The 21,612-nt window shown below is 36.7% G+C and overlaps 2 protein-coding genes across 21 annotated transcripts in view; one reads left to right on the forward strand and one right to left on the reverse strand.

Annotated features, from left to right (window-relative positions):
• MFSD10 (major facilitator superfamily domain containing 10) overlaps positions 1–4,443 on the forward strand; it is a 28,108-nt gene extending 23,665 nt beyond the window's left edge. For all 5 annotated transcript variants that reach the window (XM_074272418.1, XM_074272419.1, XM_074272420.1 and 2 more), the window contains exons 12-13: positions 22–111; positions 3,567–4,443. In XM_074272418.1, coding sequence (XP_074128519.1) covers positions 22–111; positions 3,567–3,673 — 197 coding nt within the window. In that variant the 3' untranslated portion in view covers positions 3,674–4,443. The remainder of the gene's footprint in view (positions 1–21; positions 112–3,566) is intronic.
• A 3,492-nt stretch (positions 4,444–7,935) lies between these two features.
• Positions 7,936–21,612, reverse strand: part of ADD1 (adducin 1) — a 99,971-nt gene continuing 86,294 nt past the window's right edge. For 5 of the 16 annotated variants that reach the window (XM_074272406.1, XM_074272403.1, XM_074272404.1 and 2 more), the window contains 4 exons: positions 17,074–17,230; positions 15,467–15,595; positions 13,592–13,687; positions 7,936–10,550 (listed from right to left, as the gene is read on the reverse strand). In XM_074272406.1, the coding sequence (XP_074128507.1) occupies positions 10,192–10,550; positions 13,592–13,687; positions 15,467–15,595; positions 17,074–17,230 (741 nt within the window). In that variant the 3' untranslated portion in view covers positions 7,936–10,191. Of the gene's footprint in view, positions 10,551–12,788; positions 12,824–13,591; positions 13,688–15,466; positions 15,596–17,073; positions 17,231–21,612 lie in introns of those variants that run through there. The other 11 variants (XM_074272409.1, XM_074272407.1, XM_074272408.1 and 8 more) reach the window with 4 other exon arrangements.

Below are 21,612 nucleotides of genomic sequence, written 5' to 3' on the forward strand. Positions count from 1 at the left end.
ATTGCTGTTTTCTTCACACAGGCTCAGCAAGCCAAAAAGGCACAATAATGGGGACACTGAGGAGCCTGGGAGCTCTGGCCAGAGCTATGGGACCCATTGTCTCAGCAACAGGTAAGTTTATTTTGGGGGAATGGCTAGGAGTAGGGATGTTCAAACACAGGCTAAGTAACATACAAGCAATTTTCAGTTATTTTGGCTCAAAACTCCTTTCTCAGTCTTATTTGCCTCCTCATTTGGGGTCATTTGTTCATTTGCCAGAGATGGTAGCAATGATAATCTCAAATTAATCGCCCTTGTCATTTTGCTGCTTTTGATAAAAAGGTGTCAGTGAAAATATTCTTAAGGCTAATAGTTTGGGTTTTTCTGGGGCTGTCAAAAATTCAAATGAAAATTCTTCTTTGTGACAAGGCAAAATTCCTGAAGTCTCTATTAGTGAAACACAAGCTTAGACAGGTTCTTAACTAAGCTGGTAAAGCTTGATGTATGTATCTGATAAAGGATGAGCTGGGAGTCTGAGAACAAGCTTAGGTGAAGAAGGTTATCACTAGAAGCTTGGCCACTGAGTGTTGAGAACAATCTAGGATTTCTGTAGCACAGCTTAAAATATGGAAATGAAGGGCTTCTGGCAAGGGAGGAGGTGTGCAGGGAAGATTCTGAAGGACAACATAAAAGTTGAAGCAAGATGTGCAGATCTCATTAGAAAATTGGGTTTCATCACTTTGTGTCCTTGGGTTACTTGTCCACATACTTGCAAGGCAATGTGAGACTTGCATCCTCTATGGTGGGAGGGAATGGGTAGGAGAGGAATGAGGAGAGGTTTTTTGTTGGCTCCCGTCCCATTCGGGATGGGTTTTTGTTTGTTTGTTTGTTTTTTGTTTTTGCTACCAGGCATTGGAATGCTAGGTATGAGGTGAGGATTTGGGCTTGCTCCTCCTCCCTCTGGTATTTATTAGATGTTCCATCTTTAGGACTTAGTTAATGATTCTAATTATGCATCTCAATGGTGAAGAAGCGGGTAGTGAATATGCAAATTATGCTGAGACCCAAAGACACACTTTTCATTTCTAAATGAATGAATGAAATGAAATTTCATTTCCAAAGTATGCTGACTCCATCAGCTGTGGTTTCTCAAGGCTCCTTCAGACAATATATGGTATTAGATTATCTTTCCTTACTCTGGGAGGCAGGAAAATGCTTGGCTTTGCCACTAATTTGCTGTGTAAATTTGGGCAAGTTGCTTCAATTCTTTGGGTTGAAATATTGGTAAAATTCCTTTGACCACGCTCGCCTGTTTGCTCACACTCCCCTGAACCTCTCTTATACTGAACTTATTTTTATTTTCATTATGACTTTGAGTCTCTCCATCCCTTCCTGTTCTACCAGAATCCACCATCATGGTCTTCACATTTTTGACCCTGTGGTTGACCAGTTCACTTTAGGCTGTCCTGTCCCAGATTCCTGGTCCTTTTCTTCCTCATCTTTTAATCAAACCTCAGTTCTGGGCCACTTTCATACCATCCATCTTCTTCTGCTCCTACATGGATGTGGTTGGAGGAATTCTTACAATCATGCAAGGTGCATAATGGTTATTACTTTGTAACAAATGGCCATGCGTTACTGTGCAGCAATCCTTTTATTCTCTGTTATATTCCCCATAGCAACGATTCCTTCCTTCCTCTTCTCTTTTCTAGCCATCTATATACTATGTCCTCTTTTCCCCATCCCTTAGCAGAGGACCTCGCCACCTACTTCACCAAGAAACCAGTTGTGAGCTGCTGCCTCTTCCCATCTTGTACCTCAAAATCTTTTATTCCCTATCCCAGTCCTCTCCCTTTGTTCTAGTGTCTAGCATAGAAGTATCCTTTCTTATTAAGGCCAACCCTTTACTTGTCTTTGATCCTAATCCATTCTCTTTTCTGTGTCCTTGTCTTTTTGATTGTACCACTAATCTTCAATCTTTCTCTAGACTGGCTCCTTCCTTAATGCCCACAAATATGCCCAGGTATCTCCTTATACTTGACCCACTACTCTTTCATGCTATTAACCTATATCTCTGCTTCCTCTCAGTAAGTTAATCAGCAAGCATTTATTAAGTATATTGTGTGTTTTGGGCACTGTGCTATGTCCTAGAGCTATACAGAGACAAAAACTGTCTTGTCCTCAAAGAACTTACATTCCAGTTGGGGAGAGAAAAATGAAAATAAATAGGTATGTGCAACATATATATATAGCATATACAGAATAGTTAGAAGGTCATCTTGGAGGAGAAAGCACTAGAGGGATTGGGAAGATTTCTGCGAAAGATAGGATTTATGCTAGAGATTGAGATAGGGTCTTTAATGAAAGAAGCAGTTAAGTAGGTTAGTGTAGCTAATCATACATAAAGTTCTATTAAAATAAAATGTGAGAAGACTAGAAAAGTATGAAGTGCCCAGATTGTGAAGAAGGGCTTTAAATGTCAAACAGATTCTGGAGGTAACAGGGAGCTGCTGAAATCTACTAAGTAATGGGGTGACAAGTCCCCAGGAAAAACATCTACATTGCTACTATTTCCTCTTCTTTCACTTCTTACTTTTTGGTTCCTAATCTCATTAACATAGCTGAAACTAGTGTTTCCAAGTAAGGCAATGATTCATTTGGAAAGAAAACTACTGATGTCTTGTTTTTAGCATCTGTTTCAAAATTTATCCATTCTCTGCACTTTTTAAAATTTAGCTCCCATGGGTTTATCTCTGTGACGATAGTTTCTAGATTATTAAATTCAATTCTGCTTTTTAAGGAGCTGTTTTCTTGAATGGATTTTTGTACCTCTTTCTACAGTTTTATTTTTAAAGAGTTTTTTCTTTTTCCATTTTTGTGCTTCCTTTTCCAAGCTGTTGGACTTTTTTTCATGGTTCTCTTGCATAACTCATTTCTTTTTCCATTTTTTCTTCTATCTCAAATTATTTTAAAAATCCTTTTTGAACTCTTTCAGGAGGACTTTTTGGGTCTGAGACACAAATCACATTTCTATTTGAGCACATATGTGCACAAAATGCACATAGGCATTTTGACATTATTTTCCTTTTCTGAGCATGTGTCTTGATCATTATAATTGGTGACTGTCACCATAGTAGCTCTCCATGGTCAGAATTTTTCTTGTTGTTTTTGCTCATTTTTCAGCTTTTTTCATGACTTTTAAAAGTTGAATTCTGCTCTTGAGGTCAAGGGCCAGGAGACTGACCATTGACTTTTTGTTTCAAGGTCTCCAGGGTCTTCCTTGAACAAGTCCCATACATTCCTTACATCATTTTCCTCTGCTTTCACCAACCATCATAACTGGAATGCTTTTCTCACCTTTCCCCCCCCCCCCTTTTACTATGAGCATATTTATTATAATCTAGCTTATCAGCATAGTCTCTAGTGAATTTCCATTTAAAAGTAGGTTTTGGTTAAGTCTGTCTATCAGTGGAAGTTTCATTGAGGTAAGTAAATGCAGCACACATTGAAACCAAGTGATAGGAGATTGGGAAAGTTCTTCAGTTCAATATCCTTGATGGTAAGATAATGATGTTTTCTCTTCACAGTGTACTGGCTGGCTGGGGCCCAAATGTGCTTCACTATATGCTCAGCCATGTTTCTTCTCCCCATCCTCCTCCTTGGCAGTCTGAAGCAGCAAACCAAAGCCGAGTGATTGTTTTTCTTCTGAGGTGCCATTGACTCGAGGCCATTTGTCAGCACCTTAGGCATCACAGCCAACATATGGCTACACCTGAAGGAAGCACTCAAAGAGAAATCTGCCATGAAATAGACTGATCCCAGCTGTTTCAGTTGTCCTCATTAATGAAGGATTGTCTTCTTCAGTATTGGGACCTCTGGATGGTAGAGGCTTGATTTTGATGAAACTGAACATCAGTGATAAAAACTGACTGTAGTCTGTAATATTTGGGATAAAGTAACAGGGGTTGATAAAACCATTAAGTCATTAATAATACTATGCATTTTGCCTCTGTTTCTGAGCCTGAGAATTTTATACTCTCAAGGCTTCTTGTGATTCTCAAAGTTATGGTGCCTTTATCTTTTTCTGGGATGGTCCATTTATGGTGATGGTGATATCATTAATAGATGACTGAAGCCCAGTGGGAAGAGTCTTAGAGGTGGTTCACCTCCAGAATAGGTGAGCAATCAGAGCTTTCTTTGTGGCCTTCATGGTACAACTGATAGAAGCCACATAGATTTGGTTTCTTATGTTAATCACCAAAAATAGGGATGAATTGATTTTGCCTTTTTCTATAAAAAAGTTAAACTGACCAATAGCAGCAGCATTGGCTCCTAATATTGGGAAAACTAGTGGCTATAAAATTGTCATGGTATGTAAACACAACATTTGGATCAAGTTTCTGAGAGTCACAGTGTAATTTTGACAAATTATGTATATCAGATTAAAGTTATTTTACAAATTGATTTCTTTTAAATACGAAATGTTTATTTCAACTGAAGGTAACGAAGATGGGAATGGATACTGGAATTACTTTTGCATTTTTACTTTTATCTCATCCCTTTATGAACTATGTAGAAACTGTTCTAGATTGTGGGGATGTCCAAAGTGCCACACCCTGTTCTAATCAGCTCTCAGTTCCCATTGTCCTCAGTATATTAAGCAGTAGAGTTGCATATATAATTTTATAAAATTAGAAAAAATAAGTTTTTTACCCTCAGTATTCCAGATTTAAGACTGCTGGTGTCTTCAAGTTCACTGACCTTCTGATGAAATATCATTACCTTCCAAGATGCTTAAGGTAAGAGGGAGGCTTGGCCTAGTTATTTCCTCTCTCTGGGACTTGATTTCCTCTTCTCTCTTAGGAAGGAACTGAGTTAGGTTTCAAAGTTGCTAATTCTAAGATTCTATAATTCCAATGCTAATGCTGAATCACCCAATATTTGCTCATCAGTGTGATTCTGGAGTCAGAGAACCTGGGTTCGAATGCTGCCTCATGTACTTAGCTTCCATAGCCCTAATCCTTCATCTATAAAATTGAGGAAATTGGATTAGATGGACTCTGAGGTCTCTTCTATTTCTAGATTTTTGATCCTAATGTTATTTTATCATACACTGGATTAGTGTAGAAGTACAAAAGGACAATCTCACTGAAGGGGAAAAAAAAAAAACTATGAGGAAAATGTTCTTGTAAGATTTGTGGTGTGGAAAGATCAGTTTGAGATAGGAATCTATCTGTGTTTTCAGGCAAATCACTCAATCTCATGCCTTTGTCACCCATAAGAGAGCTAGATGATTTTTAAAAAGCCCTTTCAAGTTTAAAGCTTGTGACTATGTGATTACTTTTCCTAGGGTACAGAAGTCAGGGACAGGAGAAGATGGGAGAGTAGCTTCAAGTGATTTGGAGGATAATAATTGGCTGTCTTCTATCTAAACTGAATAAAAATAGTATCACCGGATTAAATTCTAGTAGGTTAATATCCTAAAGCCCTAAACTTGTGGCAAGAAGGCTATTACATCAGGACACAGGACTGAGAATCTCTGAGCACCTTTAACAATACAGAAATGTGTAGTTTAGCTGGGTACTTGCTGATCACAAGCCAAAGTGAGTTAACATACTTCTTGTAAACATTTATAGTTTGAGTTAGCTGCCAGCACATTTAGAATTTTGAAAGCATCAACAACACAGCCTCTTAAGACAATGACCAATTAAACAGTTTTTGAGTACCACTATTTGCCAGATGCTGTGGTTAGAAACACAGAAATGAAACAGTTCCCTCTCTTAAGGGGCTTACATAACTCTTAAGGGGAGAATATTTATACAACATATATACAAAATACAAGGCAATTTTGGAAGAGGCACTAGCACTTGGGAGATTAGAGAAGAATTCATGTAGGAAGTGGTATTGAGCTGTGCCTTGAAAGAAACCCCAGTTCTTCTAAGAGGTGAGATAAAGGAGCAATAGATACTCTACCATAGGGAAAAAGGTTGTGTGTACCAAGGCATAGAGTGAGAAATTAAGCATCATATGTGGGAGATATAGCAAAAGACCAAGTTGGCTAGGGTCCTGAGTAAAGGAAGGAGTAGGGAAGGTTAAGACCAGAAAAGAAGGGTATCCACCCATCACTTAGAGCTTGATTCAACTTCTATGGAACAAATAAGTTTCAAATCTACAAACAACTGTTTTTCCAAAAGGACTAACATTTGCATGAACAAGATACTAATATAAGCAAGGAAGCAGCTCACCTTTCCACAGTGCTTAGATTCTACAGTGCTTGACAAGTGCTTAAAAGCACTTTTTTCACATCCTTGTATGTGAAATAGATAAGTAGCATCATTCACTTTTTATGGATGAAGAAACAGGTTCTGAGGCTAAGGATTGTATATCAAAGTAAGGAGTCAAATATGGGTCTCCTGGCTCTATTTCAGGTCTTCTAAGTCGTATAGCTAATAGCTTTTATAGTGCTTACTATGTGCCAGACACTGCTAAGTGCTTTATAACTATATCTCATTTGATCCACACAGTAATCCCAGGAGGTACCCCACTTTGCAGATATGGGAATTGGGACAGAGGCAGAGTGATATATCCATCGTCACCCAGTAAGATTCTCAGGCCAGATCTGAACTCAAGTTTTCCTTGTGAACTTGGATGAAAACAAAATGACATCATTATTTTCACCATTTGCTAAAACTGAGTATTTTCTTAATTTTTAAAAAACCTATTAATCAGAGATAGATATGGTCTCTGCCAGACTGCAAAAGAGATTTATGACATGAGGTGAAGAATCCCTGCTTGAGACTTTCTATGTGTTAGAGGATGAGCAAATGGAACAAATACTCTAAAGACATATAAGGGGCAGGCAGACAATGGACTTAGGAACCTGACTCATTGGGGATGGGATCTGGCACAAATCCTGGATCTTATGCTTCCTCATAAGCAAATGGGGACAATTCTTGTCTTTCTTTTCTCCTCATTTAGTATAAGGAGAAGGCTGTGGTTAATGATTATGGATGACATTTTGGTGAAATTATTTACAATAAATTATTATTATGGGCTGCCAATTTTTATGACAGAAAACTGTTTGAATTCCAGCTTTGCCTTTATCTGGATGATACAATTTGTGTAACTTCTGACAAATCTCATAATTTGTGAAATGAAAATATTATTGTTGTGTGGGTTAAATGAAATACAAGCTATTTATACAAAATAGATAAGCCATGCTATTATACTCCTCAATTAAAACCCTACTCTGATGTTTTTACTATGGTGGTGATGATGAGATAAACCCTGGGCTCTTGAAATTTGTCAGTAAAATACAGTATCTTGTAGGTACAGGGCTAGTGATGAGTTGTGCACCAACTTCACCAAAATCACAGGGTGAGCAGGTCTTAAGTTGAACTGTGATCCGCATTAATGGAAGGAAGACTCACAGCAAAGAAATAAACTCTTTTAATAATAATAATTATTATTATAGTTGTTTTACTACATTAAGAAAAATTTCTACAAACCTTTTCTTCTAGGATGATAGTAAGTGTTGGTCTCAAATTGTTAGAAAAAAATGACTGATGTGATGTGATTGTAAAAGACTGCCTCCTAAGTAGCATCAATGAAAACTTCTTTTCAAGGATGGTGAAGAGCTAAAGTGAAAATGTCACACTAAGCACAATGGCTCTCTCTAGTCTATAGCTACCAACAACTGCAGTTAGTGCTTTAAAAGGATGAGCTTGTTCAACCTATTGGTGTAGATGCTCTGTAAGGATTTGTGGAACAACATGGACAAGATCACACAGGAGGACTGCAATCTGCATCGGTGGCGACAATATGAAAAAAGAAACCACAAATTCAGTGATACACTGAAGCTAAGCATATAACATTTCAAAATAATATATTATTTTTGATGGAATGAAATTTATAAGAGTAATACCCAAACTCTTCCCCAGATCTGAGACACAGAGATTGTTTAAAGAAGAATTTATTCATGAGTAAAACAATGTTACAATGAAGAAAGAAAAATACAGGACCTATCTTCTGTAGCTTATAGCCACATCTCATACTGTAATATAAAGAATTAAGCTACAAAATTGGAAATTAAGTCATTGCATATGTGGGAAGGGAGAAATATAAGAGAAATATAAGGAACTATCATTAATTAAAACACAGGGAAATGATGAACTGTTTACGATGGGCAATAAAACACAATTCAGCAAAAGAAGGTTAAGTCAGCTTTCTAGCGTACATAGGACATACAAGGTTAGGATACAAGCTCAAAGCCATTAATGCCATGCAGTCTGTTCTAAACATTACTGTTTAGTTGTCTCTCTTATGCAGTGATTTGCTGTGACTTCTAGCCCCACCCTATATCTATCCATTTCAAACAACAGCTCTCCAATATTTTACCTGGTATTCCTTTCACTGCTAACCCTCCTTTCCCTGAAATTCCACAATCTAACATCAGCCTTTTTGTCCCTCCCCTAATGGCCATAATTGTATCTGTGGCCAAATATTGCTTTATATCAATGAGGTGGCCATATCGCATGACTGAGATTTTTATGTTGCATTAAAGGTAAAGCATTTGATAATTTCCATTTTTATGAACTGTGAAGCAGGCTTGGGACAAAACATGTGAGTTCTAATTATCAAGCAATATCATAATGTCATTCCATAAGGATAATAAGTTGTATGGACCATCTCATATATGTCAGTACATATGGAAAAACTATTTTTTGAGCTCAAGCAGAACACTCAAAAATGAGTTCTGAGTGCAGGATGTTAAACTGTGATCATTATAATTAAAGTGTTTTCATAACTCTAAAATTTTTAAAGTTGTAATTTGCTATGTAAAGTCACAGGAACAAATCTGAAAATACCCCCAAATTTCACAAAAAACTAAATCAAACCGTTAATCTTGCATTCCCTACAGTCTTTTGTAAGAAAAGAGTATTTCTGACAGAATAAAACTGAAAAAAGTTGGTCTGTTAAAAAAGGAATGTTCAGAATTAGAAAGGAGGTTTGAACTTCAAATTCACAGGAAATTCTAGCAAATACTCTCCTCCTCTCCCCAATACGACCCACAATATTTTAGGCACCTTAATAGATAAGATGCTGGGTATTACTAAATTCATATTTGGGGCTAAAGGAGAAAATATAATTATATTAGTAAGACACATAGGATGGATACAGGTTTATATCTGCCTGCCATTCATCAAATGCCTTTTGTTTGGTCTGTCAAACCAACTCTTAAGTATAATCTCTAAGGATGTATTCTCCAGCAGAATGCAAGTTATTCTAGATCAGGAACTGTTTCAATTTTGGTTCTATCTCTACAGCACTTAGTAACAGTGCTTGGCACATAACAGATACTTAATTAATGCTTGGTGACAGTTTGATAGAGGGTGGGTTGCCTAATTCTAATATGAACACTTGAAGGTAGCTGAGGTTTCCAAAATAACATCTAATTCAAAGACTAACCTCTTTGCTCATCCCCTTAGATCACTGCTTAAACTAAGTTTTGTGGGATTAATTCTTGTTTTTAATTAACCAAGTCAAAGTTCTCTGAATATGCAGTGCAGCAACAAACAACATTAGCTCGGTCATGTGAGACAACACAAGGTTAAGCAGAAGCCTAGCAGTGAAAGATGCAAGCTTACTTTATTTATAACTTCTGTAGGTGGGGGTGCAAGATGGGAGGGAGGTTGCCAAAGCCTTGTAGAGCACGATCTATAACCACAGCTAGCTTGCAGAAGCACAAAGTCTCATTCTGTTCAGGAGTATATTCTTTCTGAAAACACAACATCGAAGATTTTTAAACAAATCTGCTATAATTTAGGAACACAGTGTTAAGAGAATGCAACTTCTAAGGGTTAGCAGAGTTTGTGATGTGATCTACACTGGTAAAAATTCTTGGGGAGACTTTTTCTTTTAGTACAGTTGCTCCAAGTCTTCTATGTAAAGACGTTAAAAGTTGCGTACCAGTTGGGAACAGATTTGAAGTTAGCTGCTGAGAACTCGGGGTTAGCACCTTTCTGCAAGTTGGTTAATTTGCTATTAAAATCTATACCCTGGAAGCTTTGCCTAGGGTGGCTAGCTGGTTTCACTTCTGCATTCCATTATGACATAAGACAAAACATTCAGTACAATCACATACGTCCTAGTGGTTAATGAATGATTGGGGGGTTTTAAAACATGACAGTGTTTCTGCAGCGCACGGGGCCATTAGGAGTCACTTTTCTTTTTGCTCTTCTTCAGAAAGGAAGGAGTACGGAACTTCTTTTTCTTTTTGGAGGGGGACTTCCCAGGGGATTCATCACTCCCTGGGTCTGGGGCCATTCCCTCCTCGGCAGTTGGTGTGGTGGCCTCTTCAGTAGGGGGGGATGTGGTTTCTGGATTTTCTGTAGCAGGTAATTCAGTCTGGCTTTGGATGTGAACTTCAGCCCGCCTACTTTCCTCCTCCTCTTTCTCAGGTGGTGGGAAGCTAAGTGCTTCTGAAGGCTCATCAGGGGAGAGGTCTGGAAGGGTTTGCTTGAAGGTTGCAGCATCACTGTCATCTCTGTAAGTCTGGTCCTGCTGTGTGTCTAATGGATGTAGGAGTAAGACAAACTATTGATTTATGCAGAGTGACTCCATTTGTATTTTTTCAAGTGTCACCTCTAAGATGAGAATTGCTTTTACTATGAAGATAACATTCTGATTGACATGATATTAAATTAGAATAAGTTTTTTTTTTTAATTCTATACTACTTTATGGCTGAATGCAACAGATATAAAAAAGTTTCAACGAAAGGTCATTTTTAATTGCTTGCCACTAGATAGTGTGCTGACAAAATGAGACTCAAATAAAAACCTCTAAGTCAATGTGAGTGTAAGAAAAAGGAGAGGAAGTTTTAAGCAATGACTAGGGAATAAAGACAGGCAGTATCAAACACCCATAAAGGCCTCTTACAATGGAAAGGCCACATAGCTCAGGCCTATAAGAGCCCAGTCCTCCTGCCTCAGACACATACTGGCTGCGTGACCCCAGCCAACAATACTGTCTGCAACACCTTAGATCAAGGGTTCTCAAACTACGACCTGCAGGCCAGATGTGAGGACGTTTATGCGGCTGCCGGGTTATGGCAAATGGGCTGAGGGGCGGAGACAGTGTGAGTTTTTGTTTTTACTATAGTCCGGCCTTTTAACAGTTTGAGGGACAGTGAACTGACCCCCTATTTAAAAAGTTTGAGGACCACTGGAGCCTTAGATAGTATCCTTATTAAAAGTTCCCTTTACCAATGAAATAACAGATCTGATTTAAAAAAAAAAAAATATCCCATCGCAGTCACTATTAATAGTACTCCCAAAACTGAGGACCACTCTGAGCCCATTATATGTGGTCTCCCTTTAGATGACCAGCCAGTAGTTTAAGTTTAGCAGTCCTTTGACATCAACATCAAAGACAAGGAAAGGCTTAGGAGTCTCAGAAGAAGAATAGCTAAGTGGAGAAGGAAGTAGAAGTGAATTTTTTAAATGGGGAAAAGAGAGAATCGATTTCTCTTACATTTTTGAATAGTGCCATATAACATGAATAAAAAGTAGGTTTCAAAAAAGGTAATTTGTTTAAATAAGAGCCTGTGTGTTTGATTCCCTTAGTGTATCATGCCAAAAACTCGCCACTTCTCACTCTGTATGATAAAGCTTATAGAAAATCAGTTCTGAGGAATTTTTGTAAAAGATTATAAAGTTATGAACAACTGGCATGTTAGTGAACACCAACCATTTAGCATTCAAAAATCAAGCCAAAAGTTAGAATGGGTAAGTGATGAGTGATTGGGAGTTAAGCCTTAAGTAAGGGTTAATGTGCAGTAGACTTCAAAAAGCAGGAAAAGGACAGTATTGGTTAAAAGCTGCCTTAGGAGTTTCTAGTCCAACAAACCCTTTAAAATGCATGTTAGAAATACTTGGATTATATAATGCAAAATTGCAATTGACCTCTTAAATATTATACATATTATTAAATGTTTTCTACTTGGTGCAACAGTGAAAGGGGTTGCAGTGTGTACATGTTATCCTTACTAATCTTTAAAGAATGGGATTTATGTGGAAAAAATGATATAAGCTTGCAGCAACATCACTCTTTGAATCAATGTGTATCTGTTTCTATTTGGAAGAATTATAATTTTATCAAATGTCAAAGTTCAAAAGTAATATCATATATAATCTGTTATTCCAAAAGGACTATTAATTCCAGTTTAAGTCAAGAATTTAGAGCAACTTTCTTTATTCTTTTTTTTTTTTAAAGCAATCAACTTTCAATACTAGGTTGAAATAGAAAAATATTGTTAGTAAAACAAATAGTATGTTCAAGGATTCCTGATTTTCTCTTTAGTTAAAATTTAACAAAATAACCCCCGTAAGAGTTGAGCATTTAAGAACATGAGAACAATGAAAATTCTCTGATCTTCTGAAATTTGAGTACACAATTTATCAAGAATGCTCTGATTTGTCTGACAGTATGTACATGTGGGAAAATGTCTCAAGTATTCCTTTCAAGGGTCTGCATTCAACTATACTGTACAAATCCGGTGTCACATAATCACAAGTGACAGGAGATCTAGAATTCCAAGAAGGCAACCTTATAAAGAAAATTAGTGTCTTTCTCCAAGAGCAAAAAAAAAGTTAACCGTTTTGCTTTCTTCCAAAGGAAAAAAAAAAAAAGAAAAAAGAAAAACAGGAAACAACACTCCATTAAAAAACAAGGACACAGGAGAATGAAGCAAAGCACATAGAATTCCAGTTAAGAAGCAGAAACAGATCAGATTATGGGATGATACTTACTATGGTAACAGGTACTCTTTAGCATATCCATCTCCTGTTTGTAACGCAGCCACAAGAAGAGAAAAGCACAAGTAGAAAAATCTAGGCATTCAATCACAGCCATTGTGTTAAAGTAAAAGAATGGTAGATGCCATTCTTAGAGGGCAAAGAATGGGATGAAGAAGTGAACTCGAGACTTATAAAACAGACAGGTGATATACCCCAATATACGAGGAGAAAAAAAGGACACAGACAAATTAGATTACACCCACTTAACAGACAAGGCTAAAACAGAAGAGCTATAGCTTTTATAGCCATCAAAAAAATGTAACGAAGGACTAGCCTATTTTGAGTGATGCTACTAGAGCAGGTCAAATTAAAAACCCAGTTCCCAAATTAGATGGATGGCATTTTGTCCTCACAGGTGTAATCTAAACACAATAAAGTTGAAGAAATGTGCAATTAGTGGGTAGGATTGGCTATATTTAAAAGTTAGGGTAAGGGTGATTCAGGGAAGCTTGGTCTCCTAGTTCAACATAACATTTTACTAAAGGAACTGGCTTCATCTGAAACCACCCAGACAACAATGAGAAGTACCTGCAGTCTTGCAGTTGTGGTAACAAATCTTGGTGATAATGCACACTTCTTGATTATTGTTAATGGAACTGTTGCCACATCGGTAACATTTTTCTTCAGCCAAAACAAAATTCATTCCTCTTGATGCCACAAATACAATCCACATCCTTTCATGCATCATACCACATTGGTGCAGCTCCAGCAGACATGGTCCTCCCACCCACCCTTCCAATCCCAAATAACTTACCTTCCTCAAGTTTAACTGGTGTACTAGGTGGAGTATGGGCATCAGCATGGTCCAGAGGGCTTTCTTCTTTCTGTTGTTGTGTGACTTCCACATTTTCTATACAGGAATGGGAATTAGATGAGAATATCATTAAAACTTTAGAAGAAATATTTCAGTATCATTTTAGCAGGATTTTTTTTTCTAAAATTGAATTCCTATCCATTGCCATGCAATTCTAAGCAAGCAAAAGGTGTATATACAAGAGGAGCAACCATAACCTTTAGTTGTACTACTCTAGGATCTAGATTTCATAAGGATTATTTATCCAGATATCCAGCATTGAAGAATTATTATTTCCTTCTACCTCTTTTCTCATTCCAAAAAGAGATATTGTTTCAAATTTCAGCTTCTCTCTCCCTTAAAGACGTAATCCAATGTCATTAATAATATAAAAGATAAAAAGCAAGCTGAAGTGTCCTACCTTATGTTCTTCCAAATGGACAAATTCATTATCCTTTTCAGAAACATGGGCTCATTGAGATTAACTTTCTCTACTTAGAAAGAAACTGTAAAGTTTCAAGACTACTATGTATATCTAATTCACTTGTGGTGAATATTATTAGTAGTCATTAAAGTTCATTTCTGTAGTGCTAATTTAAGATTCATAAAGTACTTTCTTCAAAACAATCCTATCAAATATATAGTTCAAGTTTCATTATGCCCATTTTAGAAGTTTATAAACTGAGGCTTTAAAAAGTTAAGTGATTTGCTTATAGTTAATAAGTGGTAGAACCTGGATTTGAACCTATGTCTCTCTCTTCCTACTTGCCAAATTTTGGTTTTTGCTTTTATGCTGGATTACACATATAAGCTTCTGTCTATAAATAATCTTATATCACTTCATTCACTGCCCTTTCTTCCCTGATTCCCTTGCTGCCTGCCTAAAAAGGAAAATAGCACTCCTGGCCACAGTTAAAAAGGGGGGGAAAAAGGGGGGGGGGCTGTTGAAAGACCAAGTGTCCACAAAAATTCAAATTTGTTTGGAAAAAAAACCAACTGAAAAGCATTTGATAAAAATTTTAGATTTTTTTGGTCTTCAATTGAATAGCTTAGCAGCACCAGGTATTTATGAGAGATATTGTAGAAAAGATTCATGGATAGGTTAAACAAGTAAATTGTAGGACTGTATGACCCTTTCAAATCAGTTTATATAATCAATGGATTCCAGTTAAGTTCATGCAGTCTTCTTCTAGGGATTATTTAGCTATTGAACTGCAACTTTATCACAACTCAACTTTCATCTATCTGTATGTGGTGGTTCCTCAATAGTCTATGAATTATTTTCTAAATGACACTAATTTGCTGTCTAGAAGAGCTAAGTTTTCTTAAAGAACTAAATATAATACCAAGAAAACTCTAATAGGATGGAGGAGAGATACACCATTATCCATTTCTCCTTAGAAAATATTATATTATGAGAAAATGGGGTACAAGTTTACATTTGATAATAATTTTGCTTGCTTTGAACTGACATGCAAATAATGGAATTTTACTGAGCAAAAGGGCACATTAGACTAACATGACATGCAGTGATGGGCACAGATTCCAATAAGATTTAGGATTTAAAAAAAAAATGACAATTATATAACAAAGTAGTAAAGGTTAGTCTAAAAATAGGAACCAAAAAATAAAATTAAAACCATATAAAAGATTTCCTCAGGAGTAGAAGCCATTCCCAGATAATACCCTCCAACCCAAAATCTCCACCAATCAAAGAATTTGATCATTAATCCCATAGGTAATAAATCAAGCCAGTCTGAAGACATCTATAGACAGCAGAGATACGTGGAGGTTCCAGGCAAGGAGATTAAGGGAGTGGTCATTCAGACTCAGTACCTGGGCTTTCAGTAAAAAGATCGGGATTGGAGTTTAATGCTTTGATGACTGCAGTGTGAAATTCCTTGTGGGAGGACCGCAGTTCCTCAGACTCTTTCAGGTGAAGACAGGGGATTATCTGCTGCACAGCTGAACAAGAAACCCATGCAGCAGTGAACTCATGTTAGAAAAAGATTGAGACACTCTTGCACCTTCATGGATATGAATGAGTTGTTTTTCTGTTTGTTTCCTATTTCTTGACATTATCCTAATTTGCCTTTCCAATCCAGAGATTTCCTTTAATTATTCGAAACAATGTGTTCCTCACAACTGAATTCTAACTCTTAGTCATTTATTAGTCTTAATGTGCCACTATTTTCATGACAGTACCTACAAACTAGGGTAATATTAGAATCCTACATGAAATCCAGAATTCCAAGGCCCTATAATACCATCAACAACTAATCAAAAGAGTACCAGAAGCTAAAAATGTAGACTTAAATTCATATCCCAAAGACTTGAAATTTGTTATAAATTCCACTAGGATCCTGACTAAATTTATTTTTCAAAACATATGCCAAGTAAATCAGTAGCATAAATAAGATCAGAGAGAATGTTAAGCCCATTTAGAAAATTAAATTGTTCTCAGTCATCAGAAACATTCCCTTGGATGTTATGACTCAGAAACATACTGCAAAACAAAAACAGTACCAGATACGGAGGGGAAACTGAGTTTGAGGGTGAAGGCTAGGGAATAGCTTGTCCAAGGATTAGAGCATGGCCTGTGGCAGAGCTGAACAGAAGTCTAGGCTTCCTTACTGCTATTCCACTGTTTTTCACCTAGAGTTACAGTCATACATGAAAGCACTAAGAGCTGTCTAAAATGTTCTAACTGATGTTCTCCCCAATTATGACTTAGCTTGTGATTTATGATAGACTGTTCCAATCATCTGACAAAGCTGTAAAGAATTGAAGCTTGGATTACACAATATAACTCTCTGCCAGGTGGAATAGCTTCAGAAAGATTCAATGGCCATTTCAGAGTGCTCCAAAAAGCCTTACCTTAGAGCTGCAGAATTTCAAAGCACCAGCCTACCCTCTCTTACCCCTCTCCTAACCTCATTTATCGCCTTTCTTCTCCTATTTGCTCACTCTTTTCTCCCCCTTTATCCTCTTCTTTACCTCTGCTTCAGAGTAGACCATGGTGTCTGATGGCACTGCTTAATTATGATGGCAGCATTGAACTTTTTTTAAACAAGATTACTAAAAATTATCAGCAAAACTTTTACTACAAGAACTTAAAAAAAAAAAGACAATAACAACAAAAAGAAAAAGCAAATTCCAGATTTCTCCTAGAAATTTCCAAATAAACATTTTTTATTAAAATATCAATAGCTATTACTGTTATCTTTTGGCTAGAGATTTAAAAAAAAGTACAGAAAGCAACAGATATTATCATGTTCTGACTTGCAGTTATTGTGTCCATGTCTTGTTGCTCTTGTAGACTACAAACGATGAGGACAGGGACCACATCTTAGTGTGCTTTGTATCCTATCAACTCATGTGTGAGCAGTCACCCAGCATAAAGCCTTATTCAGCTAGCTGAATTTTACAATAAGTGCTCGAACCTTCTGGGCCCTTCTGTTTCCGTTCCACTTCTCTGCGATACTCTTCCAGCTCTCGATCAGTGAGCTTGTTGAAAGGGTTCGGTCCTGCTGTGCTCACTATGACTCGTGGTTGGTACTCCTTTTCAATAATAGCCTTTGAAGCCGTCACCAGTTCTCCCTGATAAAATACAACAACAAAAAGTCTGCTATAAAGCCAAAATGTATTTAGAAGCTACTTAACCTTGACAATGAGTCAGGCAATGGGGGAAAAACAATGAAATGCTTAGATTAATCAAAATTAATCCTAGAAGTGCTGCATTTGTTTATCTTTAAGGCCAGCAGCATTCTCAGTGTTGGATACTTTAGACAGATTATTCCACTGGCACAAATAAATTTAATCTTAAAAACTCTCAGGTGTCAGAAGCAAGATACTATGAAGAATGCAAAACACCAAATCTGTTTGGATTGCTTTTAATAGAAACAAAATCATATTTTCTAATAATTATAAAGGTAAAAAAAGATATTACCTTCTTCAGAATATGAAAAGTATCATGAATTCTTGTTAGAATAAAATATGTTCTGAGAGGTTTATACTCAAAAGAGCACAGATAAATTATGATTTTCCCTATGTATTTAGACAACTTTAGTATCGCTGCTGACCTTTATTTCCTTCAAAAAATGCAGGGAAAGGGAAAATATAAATGCCAGATATCTGCTTAAACTTAGAGAACTCACCTTGGAAATTTTAAAGATCAAAGGACAATTCCCTCCAAATGCTAAAATAATCTTTCTATTAGTTGGATATGATCCAGAAGGTGGTAATTAGTAAGGCTGAAGATCTTATGATCATGCCACACAAAGACTGGCATTGGAGACAGTCTGAAAACTGAAAGATTTGATCAAAGAAAAAGGGAGGGGCAGAGGGCAACAGTTTGAAATGATAAATGTTTTCAAGTATACAAAGAACTATCATGGAGAAAAGGGATTAGAATTATTCTTATTGGTCCCAAAAGGAAAAAGTAGGAATAATGAAAACAAAGGAACAATCATAGCTATCTAAAAGATTAATCAGTTGCTGGATTTTCCCTACTCTTAAAAGCAAATGCTGGATGACTGCTTGTAGCAAATGCTATACAGGGGATTTTTGTTCAGATATGGGTTGGCCTAGATCACTTCAAATTTAGATTCTAAATTCATATTCCATTTGAAGGCTGAATTTTGAGAAGATAAAAGGTATACTGGAGAAGACAAACAAACAACTGCTAAGAAAAGGATTTAGTATTTTGGAATATAATTTAAGATGCCAGAGAAATTAGTTCTTGGACAATCTATTTATTTCCTTAGGATTCAGACTCCCAGAATCTCAAAGAATCATAGAAACCATGTTATTAATCTATACAACATAGCCAATAAGTGGCCATCCAGCTTTTGCTGGAAAGAACCCATTTGGCCAGAGACCATTTGGATGATATGATTAAGAGGATTTAAAATTGAACTTGCAGAAAGAATACAAAATGTAAAGCTAAATGTCATGAAAGACATCAAGTAAGTTATGGAAAAAACAATAGTGGAGAAAGTTCTTAATAAATTCCCAGGAAGAAAAAACTGGGGGAAAAGAGTTAAGTACATTAGTTGTGGATATCTGTGGATCAAAGTATCATTGATCCCAAACTGGATCAACTTAAAATTCTAAATGGAAAGATATAAGTATAGCAGAGCCGGGGATTTCAAGCCAGATCTTTCCATGTTATACTACATACTTTACTATCCTCACTTTCTCTCCCTTCTCCCCCCCCTCTCTCTCTCTGTGTTTGTGTATGTATACTTTCATTCTATACTATTCATACACACACACATATACACTTTCATTCTATACTATACTTTGGAGATAACCTGACAGAATCAGTGATCATCAAAAACATAGCACTGATTCTTGAATTATATGAATGACATTTTAGAAGGTTGTTGGTCCTTCTCCTAGACCCAGCAGGTAAAACAATATAAATATTATCACCCATACTTAAAGAAGGGAAGAACATGCCTTGGGAAACAATAGACCTCCCTTTCACATGAGGTCTTCCATCAAAGACTGGCTGACTACTTGTCAAGTATGTTGCACAGTCATTTTTACTTAGATATGGGTTGACTAGCTGGTCTTTAATGTCCCTTCTAACTATGTTTAAGTCTGTATCACTGAGACTTGGTTGGATAAGATTCATTACTAGGGCATAGCAATGTATACACATACAGAAAAGAACTGTGCTGCAAATTTTTATATAAGGCAAATTTCACATAAAATAGCTGTGGGGAAGGAGAGGGAATCTAGAAGGGGACCCTGAGCCGAGAAAGAAGAGGCCAGTACACATTTCTAGGACATGTTGGGGCTGGAGACAGAGAAAGGAGAGCAGGAGGAGGAACACATGGGAGCTGGGACCAGACACACAGGGGTCTGGCTACAAGTGAGAGGAAGAACATATGGGGTCTAGACAGGGACACAATCAGGAGAGAAGAAGACACATTGGGACTAAGGAGTGACATACCATACCAAAGCATAGACAAAGATAGACATATTGTAGTGGACATACAGGCAAGTGGGCAAAGTGGAGCAGAAATATCCTTTCTTATTGCCAGAGTCTCAAGCCATTTGCTTGTGATTTGCTGGTGGCGACAGGTAGCAGGCTCTGTGAGTCTGCTTTCACTTGAAAAATTTTTTTGTTTTTGTTTTTTGGTGAAGGGCAGGGAGAAGTTACAGACCATCAAGCTAAGAGCAAGGAGTAGAAAGAAAGAGAGAACAGTATTGTACAGTAAACTTAAGATAGGTGTTTTCTGAAATGTAGATTTTTTTGAAAACTTTTATGTAAACTCAAATTTATAAACACAAATATATGTAAAGTAAGAAGTGTCTGTACTTGGGTTCAGTAATAATATAAAAAACCTTATATTTTATATAACCTTTGTCAGAATTATAACATATTTTACACACATTATCTTTCTTCCTTCTTATCTCCATATCTTTGCTCTCTCTAGCTTTCTTCAAATTCCAGCTAAAATCCTCCCTTCTACAAAAGGCCTTTCCTCATTCCCTTAAGGGAATGCTTTCTCTTTATTATTATATTTACTTTATTCTGTTTGCATTTTATTTGCATATAGTTTGCATGCTGTCTACATTATTAAACTGTACTTGAGAGCAAAAAGTGTTTTTTTCTTTTTTGTCTGTCTCTGTACACTTAATACCCTGGACAACACCTGGCAAGCACTTAATAAATGCTTGTTGACTAAGGTCCCCTCCTGCTCTCAATTTATGATTCTGTGAATTAGAGATCCAACTCAAAGAAATAAATTTGACTTCAAAAATGTCACTGATGGGATGTGATGGGATTGATGGGATAAAGCCTATGTCTGGCATATGGCCCTAGAAGGATTTTTCTTATTTATAAGAAACAGGTTGAAAAGGGGCATAGGAGCAATTAACACTATGTATTAAGGAGATACTCATGTGAGGAAATATGGGGAGGCATGGTAAAAATTAAAAGAGGCTGATACAAAAGCAATTTTGTCACTGGAGTATCTAGTAGCCATTTACACAGAACAAGGAAATAGATGAAGAATTCAGGAAAAAGATCATAATATAGCAGTGATGGATACATCAATTATTTTATCTGATGGGACTTCCTTTTTGTCAAAAGCACAGCAACTAATAGCTCTTTTATTTGCCATAATGATTTCATCCTTCAAAAGTTGGAGAAATCAACATAGACAAATCTGATTCTTATCAACAAGGAAAAACTGGTGGTTAGAGTGTAAATGTTGGGAACAATCAATCCATCAATTAACATTTATTAAGCCCATATTATGTACCAAGGATTATAATATCTACTGGACAAATTAATAACAAAAGTGAAAGGGTTCCTACCCTAAAATGGTTTACATTCTATTAAGGGAGGCAACGCGCGCGTGCGCGCGTGTGTGTGTGTGTGTGTGTGTGTGTGTGTAATACACAAAATAATTAAACAGTAATTATGGGGCGAGGGAAGCACTAGAAGCTGTGGGAATTAGAAAAAGAAACTTTGGGAGAAATGATATAAGTTTAGAATTTATGATAGAGGACATGCAAACTATATTTTGAGAGAAATCATTTTAAAGATTTTAGAGAAAGAATATACAAGATCTTATGGCCTAAAATTCTACAAGGGATGTCAGCTCAGGAGGCTTAGGAATCCCCAATTTCTTGTTTGCATATAGTTGTTTGCATGTTGTCAACTAGACTATTAGCTCCCTAAGGACAGAGAATATTTTTGTCTATCTTTGTATTTCCAGTGTTTAGCACAATGTCTAGGACATAGTAAGCATTTAATAAATGCTTCTTGATGTTACTATTGACTTTTAAGAATGAATTCTGAGATACAAAGAGAAATAAGTGTTCAACTGAGGAAAATAGAGCTACTAGGGATAGACAAGGAATTTAGCAACCAGTTTAGAATTTAAAATACATGTGTACATACACACACACACACAAACACAAACACACACACACACACAGTGAGAGTAAAGGAAAGGAGA

This window comes from Sminthopsis crassicaudata, chromosome 6, assembly GCF_048593235.1.
Source record: "Sminthopsis crassicaudata isolate SCR6 chromosome 6, ASM4859323v1, whole genome shotgun sequence".
Taxonomy (NCBI): Eukaryota; Metazoa; Chordata; class Mammalia; order Dasyuromorphia; family Dasyuridae; genus Sminthopsis; species Sminthopsis crassicaudata.